The sequence below is a fragment of the Primulina eburnea genome, chromosome 15 (genome assembly GCF_022965805.1).
Source record: "Primulina eburnea isolate SZY01 chromosome 15, ASM2296580v1, whole genome shotgun sequence".
In the NCBI taxonomy this organism is placed as follows: Eukaryota; Viridiplantae; Streptophyta; class Magnoliopsida; order Lamiales; family Gesneriaceae; genus Primulina; species Primulina eburnea.
Genome location: NC_133115.1, coordinates 12,756,912 through 12,766,881, shown reverse-complemented (window position 1 = coordinate 12,766,881; position 9,970 = coordinate 12,756,912). Strand labels below are relative to the sequence as shown.

The following is a 9,970-nucleotide window of genomic DNA, read 5'->3' as shown; positions in this document are numbered from 1 at the left end:
GAAAATAAAAGCTTAGCAAAAGAGACAATCAGTAGGCAAAATATAAAATTTCATTAATAATATAAGCGGGGGCGTACATTCTTTACTTCCTTCTTAACGTACTCTCTCTTAGAATTCCAACCAAGTGGTCAGCTCTCCGGTGGAGGTACGCAAAAATTCCTCTGAAAAAGCAATCTTTTTCAGAGTCTTCTGCTCCTTTAAGAGCATGAGGAGGTAGACGCCATCATCAGAGAAGACGTCTTCGCTGTCAGCATTATGGAGACGTCGATAATACTTCTCCATTGCTACCAGCTGTTTGGTAGTAGCATACAACCCATCTTCAAAGGAGGACTGAAGCTCCTAGACTTTAGACCAGGTGGCAAGTACTTTTTCCAGCACCTTGTCTTCAATCGCTTGTTTCCTTGCAGCGGTCACCCTCTTCATGAACTCATCAGCCAAATCAGGACTATTCTCTCTTGCCATTTTGTTTGAAGGTGACTATATGCCTAACCTCTATGCCCGTATTTATAGATAATAAACCAGGTTCCAAAGATCGAGGTAATCATATCTTTTGCATGTAATACGAAGCGTTCTGAATCAAGTCATCGACGGTTCACTTACCAAGATGTGACATTTAATAATTACATTAATTTAGGGGGAACTTTATTCTGATTATATGTGATTTTTTTGTCAGATGCAGAAGGTGATTTGTCTTTTCAAAACAAGGCATTCTTTATCTTCCAGTAGAAGCTATCAGAAGACGACCAACTTCCTTCTGAATTTATCTCATTATTTATTTTATTCAGTTAACATTGAGTTATTTACAGAAAGGAATAAAGGAACACCAAGTACTTCAACTAAAATTTTATTAGAAACCATTCCAATACATTGAACGACGCGGAATGAAAAATCTCAAGTCTACAGAACCGCCTTCTGATTTAAACAGACTAAGTTTTTCCTATCCTTATTATTGTCTAACATTCATTAAAAGCAGTAGATAAACAAAATATGTCAAAAAAAGAGAGGAACATTCTTTCATAAAACCAGAAGCATTACATTGAGTTTATCTACTACATTTGTGGATATCAGCAGCTTGAAATACTTTTCTTGTTGCAAAGTACTTCAGCAGAAACCTATCTAAAGACTATAAGGATTTCTAAACTGAGGATTTTCCTCCTAATCCTTATAACTTGGAAAACGATGGTCTTCTTCGAAAAGAATCCAGAAAGCTTGGGTCTTGCCAGCACTAATGTATTGGAAAAAGATGTTGTCAAACATCTGCTTACAAAAGACTTCAAGTTGTCTTTGGAATTTCTCTGCTGATTCTGACTCTGGAGAAGACTCCGAGAGATCATCCACACCTATCATTTGAATTAATTTAGTAAATGAATGACTTAGTTTGTGAATATGCAGGCATTTATATAGAGTTTCGAGGAAACTAAAGAGACGGCGATCTGACTACACGTATTCCAAGATTCATCTATCCTGATCTCACATATCATATCCCTGCATTTATTAATTGCATTTATCGAGGGGGAACAGTAACTGAGTCAGACTAAGATTTTCTTATTCTTTTTAAGACAACAGATAGAATGTCTGTCTTTTTGATAAAACAACAAAGTCTACTGGTTTTGGCAGTAGACATTATCATAAAACGACAAACTCTCTTTTTTTTCTTTTAGAAACCACCTCGGACAGCCCTCCATATTTTAAATTTTTTTTTGAAATGTATAGAGTAACTGACACACCTGTTTCTCTCTCTCTATATCGACCTTAAACATATCGACACGTGTCCCTATGTTTACAAACGGCTGTACATTTTATTTTTAACTGTTCATTTTATTTCATTACTCTTTACGAACTCAGATTACTTTCTTGCATCTACTGCTTTCTCGCATCTACTGCAAATATACCTCTAATCTCTTTCAAATTCAGAAATGGCCGCAGCTTATACTTTGAATGCTTATCAGGTGAATTTTGCATTTGTTCTCACCATTAAGGATAAGAACCTTGTAAAAATGTTCAAATCATTGGACAAATCTGGACTTCGAAACTTCTTGGAATCACCTGCTATTATCTACAAGTCTGCTCTTCTAGATTTTTATGCCAAAGCATAAGTTGTCGAAGGAAAGATTAACTATACACAGGGAGATACATCAATCTCCATTGATGCTGCATTCCTTGGTTCCACTTTCTTTCTACCAATTTCTGGACCTTCCGAGCTTTCGAATATCACTAAGGAAGAAATGTCTACTGCTTTAACAATCTTTTCAGCTACGGGTGAAGAGCTTTCACCTTCCTGCTTCAAGAAGCTACTGAAAATTGAGTACCAGATACTCGCTGATATCGTGGCAAATCTTTGTTGATTAAGGCTAGAACATTTGACAAATTGACCAAAGAGAAGGTTCAAGTGATGGTGGCCATCACTTCAGAAAAGAAAGTGGATTGGAGTCGTTTTCTGTTTCGAATTATGAAGGATACGATTCTAAGGAAGAGTACTGGATTTGCTGTGCAAATCAGTAAAATGTTGAAAGATGCTGGCTTTCCTGGAACAACAGAAGAGGATGGTTCTTCGGTCACCATGACTGATGCTGATAGTGTGCTTGCTTTAAGGCCAAAGCCAACTGTTGGTGAATTTATGGCCATAAAGAAGGAGATTGGAGAATCTCAGGCTGAGGGCCAGAAGAAAATCAAAAGAAAGCGAGTTGTGGTTTTGTCTGATTCCGACAAAACAGAATCTGGAGAATCAGCAACACCCACTCAACAAGCTTCACTGCCTCCCACTCCATCCAAGAAAAATCCTTGCAGCACCATCCGCATCAAGAAAACAACAGCCCTTGTCGAATTGGAAAATGTCCCTCTTCGACAGGTTTTTCCATTAGTTGTCTCATCTACCAAAGCTAAAACCATTGAAACAGGGCCTTCAACTGCTCAAAGCTTCAGACCAACTTCTGTTGTGGTTATTCGAGAATCGGCTACTGGTTCTTCTGCTTTTAAACCAATAGTCCCTGCCTCTTCTGAAAAAGGGAAAGGTAAGATTACTGAGTTGTCTCAATCACCGGTGGTCCCATCATCAATCCAAACAGCAATTGATCTTCATCTGGAAGAAATTGATATTTCAATCAGAAAAGACATGAAATTCTTTGACGATTGGCTTAAGGTGCGAGTCTACCATCCAATCACCTTTTTGAAAATTACTGGTGTTTATGCTCAAACTGTGGAAAATGAGACAAAGGTCTTTGCTGCTGGCCAAACTCGAAATGTGATAGAAGCTATAAATCGTCGAAATTACATTCTGGATAAATTCAAACAGCAGAAGATGAACACTGTTCTGAAAACATTGAAGTCAAACTTTGACTCTACTAGTCCTACTGCTTTTCATGACCAGAATGTCATTCAAATTTTGTCGGAGCAGCTGACAATTCTATCTGAACAAATTGCTACTAAGGAACAGGCCTTTTCTCAGCCTCCAACATTCAGTATCACCACTGTCCCTACCTTTTTGAAGACTCGGTCAGTTGAGGAACCGGCCAAAGCTTCTTCTGAAGTCAAGGTCTTTAGTACTCCTACACCTGTAGAAGCTCCTACTCAATCATCCTCTCTGATCTCTGTTCATGATCTGGCATCAGTTGAAGAAGTAATCGAATCGATTGTGCAGACTCAAGCAGCACAAGATGACTCACTGCCAGTGATTACTACTTCTACTGATCCTCCTCCAGTCCAATCCATTCCAGAATCTGCAACTGCTACTACATCTGCTGCAGTCACTGCTAATGTTACGACTACTGCTTCTTCATCTCTTCCAGCACTTGAGCATTTTTCAGAAGCTCATCAAGCTGAAATGGCAACTTTGTTGCATACTTCACTGAGTACTGTTGAGCCACAAGCCATACCTGAACCTGCTGCTGATTTGCAGCAACCAGAAGAAAGGCCAACAGATCAATCCACTGCTTCAGAAGGACCTTCTGCTGAACCAGAACCAGCTGTTATCACTCAAGCAGAAGTTGTAATTTCTACTGCTCTCATTATTCCTTCTCTGCAGTCTCCTGAACGCATCGCTAGGATAGAAGACATTAAACAACGATTGCTTGCAAGAACCCCTTCACCAGTTGTGGAACAATTTGACTTAGAATTTCAGATTGATGCTCTACAAAGGGATCTCGCCAATCTCTCTGACTAAGTCAAGAGGCTGTCTCATGAAAATGCCGCAGAAATTCATGGTGCTCAATTCTTCCGAGAACGCATGTCCAAAGAAATACAGACCACGGCAGAATCTATGCATAAAATGTATGTTGAGACCATTGTTTTTCGACATGCTATATCCAGAAGTTCCAGACAGATCACGCTTGCTCAATCTGACATACTAACCAGAATCACCGAACATGATGATATTTTTCGCTCAATCTCCATGGATCTGATGGATGCCAAGATTGATTCTCTAATCAGGCTCCATATCTAGAGATGCTGACTAATTGTATTCACAACCAATCTGGGCGAATGGATGACTTAATTGCTAGGGTCATTGCTGATAATGCCAAAAAGGGGGAAGAAGACAGAACTGGAGCAAGTAGCAGCAGACCTCATTCAAATGGAAGGGATCAAAATCCAGATGATGCTACCTTCAGAGATATTGGAACAAACTAATATTATTTGTGTCTTAATTAACTAATTTGTGCTTTACTTGATTTTATAGGATACTAATTGTTTCTATCTGCTTCATTATTTTTTTTCTGCTTTTCACTAACATGGTACATCTAGGTTTTGGCATCACCACAAAGGGGGAAATTGTTAGAATTAAAATTGTTGTGGAGATGCTAAGGAAAAACAAGTAGATATTGGTTTAGCACAAAACCAGTAGATGTAAATTAGCAGAAAAACAGAAGCACTTGTATCGCGCTAAAACCAGTAGCAACACTTATCAAGTGCTGCATAACCAAATGACTTCTCAGCTAAAAACAGAACTAGAAGGATACAAAAATTCGAAATATACACTAATAGAATCTTGTGTACCTCAAAGTCTCTAAATATTACCGTTGATTTATTAACGTGATACTAGCATTTATTGCTTCATTAAATGCCATTAAATGTTGTACGAGAACATTTAAGACGGTTTACTATTTTTAGTATGAACTGAGACTAATTGCTTTAATGTATTCTGCAGGATCCATTTTCGGCAATAAAGCTGAACCACTGAAAAGTAAAGAGAGCCGTTTAGATTTTGACGTTGGATAAAGTCTATATATATGAAGACGAAGCACTTTTAAAATATAGAGAAGTGAACGAATCAAAATAAAACAATATCATTTGAGCATCACTAGAACTTTCAGTCATCTCAAGAAGCTCAACACTGAAAAAGCAGCACACATTTCATTGCATACTCTTGATCGTTGAGATCATATTGTGCTAGCTATTTTCGTCGTATCTCCATTAAGCTATTCACTTCACTATTTCATTGATAGAAGAATTTGTAACTGAAAAAGAGTCCTTTCCAGAACTTAAGATCTTTCAAGTAGTTGAGTTGTAAAACTAAGAGTTTCAGTAGGCGAAGAGTAAGTCCTGTTGAAGTGGGTGTGTACAACTATTGTACTGTATTCACCAAAGTTTTTTAGTGATACCTTCTAGAAACAGAAGAAGGGGAGACGTAAAAGATTTATCTTCGAACTTCCAGAAACAAACTTTATTCTATTGTTTTTCTGCTTTACTATTTTTCACCCACTAACCAACAGATCGTTTCCGCACATTATTTTGTGATCTGCTGGTCTTTGAACTTGAACAAGAATTGCTAATATCTCTAACATGATTTTAGCACATCATTCAGAAGAATTATTTAAGTTTGCCGTTGAGTTTAATCAACCCCCTTTCTAAACCCAACCCGATCCTCAACAATGCGCCATTTCACCGACTCCGAATTTTTTAAATTCCGGTGTCCTAGTCTCAACGCACGAATTGTTTGTGATTTTTTGTGCAATCAAAACAAGGAACACAATCTCTGATCGTGTAATTGATTTGACGATAAAAATAGGAGATCCGTTCAAAAGGATATATGGGAAAGGCCAACAACGCTAATCTCATTCTAATTTGGTGTCCATCATAATTTAGGCAAATAAAAATTCTAAACTATTTAAGGATGTTTAAATACATACGACTCTCAAACAAAGTTTCGAATGTCGAAATTAAAAATTTTAAACTTTTGTTACGTCTTAGACACGAGAAAATGATGTCCCAGCAAAACTTACTATAAAACATTTCCACAAAATCTTATATTTATTTTGAAATTTAAAATGGTTTACCAAATTAAAATTTTTATAATCATATTTTTATATTCATAAAATTGATATTGAAAAAAATCCAAATGTAGAAAACTTTCCATGTGGTTGCATAAATAATCTTGGAGGAGATATAAATCAACAAAAATATTTTTATGAGACCGTTTCATATATTAATTTTGTTAGACGAATTTTCAATCAAACGCGATTATGAAAATTTATTATTTTAATGTAAAAATATATCATTTTTCTATTATAAATATGAATTTAATAGACATAAAATGAATATAATTTTGTGAAAGTTATACATTAGGGTGAGCATGTCATAATATCGTCGTTGGATGTTCTCTCATCCATAAACTACAAAACAAGATAAGACGATAAGCCTACGTGGCAAAAATTACACACAACCATAACCAATTATTTTCACACGCTTCGCCAAAAATTATACAAACTCAACAACCCATGGCCTCCCCAACTCTCATTACCCCCACAGGCGCCGCCGCCGCCGCCGCCTCCAGTAAATCCTTTCCCCCAGTCAAGTCAAGACTCACCTCAAACCCAACTGCCCCACCCTCCATAGCCTCGCTACCCATTCACCGCCGCGACCTCATATCTCTGTCAGCCGGTTTCCTGTTTCTATCACATGTCAAACACGCATTGGCTGCCTCGGACGATGAATACGCGAAGGAGACGGCGGAGGCGATAAAAAAGGTGAGAGCTACCCTGACCCTGGACAAGAATGACCCCAACATCGCCGCCGCGGTTTCGGAGCTGAGGGAAATCTCCAACGGTTGGGTGGCGAAGTACAGGAAGGAGAAAACCCTGCTGAGTCGGTCGTCGTTCCGCGAGATGTATTCGGCTCTGAATGCTGTTTCGGGCCATTATATTAGCTTCGGCCCGACGGCTCCGATGCCTGTGAAGAGAAAGCAGAGAATCCTGGAGGAGATGGACACTGCGGAGAAGGCGCTATCTAGGGGAAGCTAGGAGACTAGACTAGCTAATATCATTACATTTTATCATTTTGGTAATATTTTGTACTTTACTATTTTACGAGTTATTACAATGAAATTTATTTCTTCAACGGATCTATTTTAAAGCCAGTGTCCCATTTTTATTTTATTTTTCCTCAAATTATAATTTAGATCAAATTCTTGAAAATTGTATGGGAAAATAATATGTATTCATTGTATTGGGTCGTGGGATTTAGGCTTGGTAATTAGTAAATCGTTACAAATTGAAAATTCTGTCGCCCAAAAAATTAATCAACTGTCCTACGAACCATTTAAGGTAAGGTGGGAGGATTGACAAGTCAAGGGCTTGTAACTAGGTCATGAAGCCACGATAAATGTTGTGCAAAAAGCTAACGAGAAGTGTTGAAGACAACAAGAGGAAGGATAAAAAAAAAGGGACACCGACTCATTCATTCGCAAACTCAAGCAAACACTTTGCAAATATTGTAGCTTTCAGTTTCAGCATCTTTGTTCATATTTTTTCCAGTTAATTCTAATTTCCAGCAGAGGACGTTACATGAATATGAAAGAAGATGACTTGAGCTAACGAAATCTGAAATAAAATTATGAAAATGATTGACTAAAGCTATTAGAATTCTGCAGAGAGTTTGCTAAAATTTGTGATAGATTGTATGTTTTCCTTCTATGGATGTCTTCCTTTTCTTCTCTCTGATGTATAGTTTTTCTCACTCTCTCCTCGACTGACGATCTACTCATGTTTTTTTTCCATTTTCTTCTTCTATCTACACATCATTTTATCCACTCAAACCAATTTTGAATTAATGTGCTTTTTTATCTGATTTGCTCCTTCTCACCCTCTTTTTCGGCATGAATAAGTTTTGTACCCGTCCAACTTTGGGTCTGATTAAAATAAACCCAACAAATGTCCTCACAAGCATTGGTCATTTGGACCAAAATGCTTGTATATAAAGTCATCTATTATCTCACTTTACCTATTTGTAAAAATGTGGCCCAAAATTGCTTTGACTTGGGTCATCTGTTTTTGGACAGGATCCAAAAAGCAAAGCCCACCCCAAACCAATTTCAAATCAAAAAAAAAAATTTCTTCTCCCATTCACCTTTTACTACAAATTTATTCCCGATGCTTACGTAAAAATCTTCAATCAATTAAAAAATTTGTCATCTAACTTCTAAATTTTGAATCCAATAACCTTATCTCCAAATCTTTTATTACACTTTCTTGTGATTCTTTGTGTGTTATTTACACTTTTCACTCACAACCACTCTTGCTCTCTACTCCCTGCACTGTTGTCACCTCTTAACCCATAAATCACTTTGATCCGTATTGTGCTTTAAAGGTGTTTGTGAATTTGCCCTAATGAAAATCCATAAACATTTGCAATACCAAACTTGCTCCAATCATGGAGCCTTCTTATGCTACCATCACACATATGTCGTGCCTGTGCTGTTGCTTCATGCATCTGTGTCATAGTTTTGCCACTCAAGTATCCATCTGAGGTCTCCACCCAAGCTGCAAGCACGAGTCACCTCTGTGCCTCTACTCACGACTCCACCACCAACAGCTGCGAGTTCCTGCATCTCTGACTGCCGCTGTATCTTACCTTTAAATCACAATCTGGCCACCTTCTTTGTTGGTTATTCCAGTCTCTGTGACTTTTAATGCACACTGTGTTTCCAACTTGGACATGGTTGTGAAAAATCTTCTATCTACTGCAGTCACTGAAGTTGGTTATTGTAAGGTCCAAAATACAATGACGTAATACAACTGCATGCAAATCTAGGGACAATGAGAAACGACTAATTAAATGGTTTTAATGACATGAATAAATTGTTATATCCATGATTACATGTTTAAAAGTAGGGTTCACTGTTAGAATACATAAAATTGTGTTTTAAAATTTATTCGAGACGCGATCGAGGAACGGAGACAGATGGCTGAAAAATGAAAAATATTTTTATTAAATAATTATTTATAATTATTTAAAATATTGTATATGTTATATGGTATCCTCCAAAATGATGTGTTTTGAGGTGAATTTAAATGACAAGACGTATTTTTAAACGTATTCGATTTTCGACGAAAATATCAACTTTTTGATAATTCGACTAATATTTTCACAACCTTTTCTAAATAAAATATTTAAACATTACTTAATGGGTTTAGTGGGCCTAATATACAATGTTAATGGGTCTAAGCTTACACCACTTGTTTTAATTAAAATAAAAAGGCCCCAAACCCTTCCCCCAGTACTCACAACTCACGCCCACCCCTCTCTAAACACTAGGACTGTAGAACCCGGTAAATCACATTACGTATAAGCCATGCATAATTACTATTATTTAAATTAAAAATGATTTCTTTTATATTTATGGAGTGTTTAAGGCATTTAAAATTTGTTAAGTCATGATCATTTATTTTAAATCGCAGAAGTTTAGTTTTATATTTTCGGTTAAATACGCGAGGCTGGACTGGAGTTGGAATATTGAGATAAAATTTAATAATAAAAAAATATTCCTAAATTTAATTTAAGCCAAAAAATAATTTATTTTAATGTAAAATAATGTTTAAGGATTTAGTTAATTAATTGGAGTTAAGTAGTAAATAAGTTCTTTTATGTCCAATAATTAATTAAAAGCCTAAATTAAAATGTGTAACCAATTGGGATAAATTAATCTACACCTATTTTATTTAAGAAATTGTAACTTAACATGTTAGTAATTTATTTTAAG

At 36.6% G+C, this 9,970-nt stretch overlaps 1 protein-coding gene across 1 annotated transcript; it reads left to right on the top strand.

Annotated features, from left to right (window-relative positions):
* The first annotated feature begins 6,645 nt into the window (after positions 1–6,645).
* Positions 6,646–7,333, top strand: LOC140813960 (photosystem II repair protein PSB27-H1, chloroplastic). Its single transcript, XM_073172793.1, has one exon. It carries the CDS (start codon positions 6,711–6,713, stop codon positions 7,230–7,232), a length of 522 nt encoding a protein of 173 aa, XP_073028894.1. The 5' UTR covers positions 6,646–6,710; the 3' UTR covers positions 7,233–7,333.
* The last annotated feature ends 2,637 nt before the right edge of the window (positions 7,334–9,970 follow it).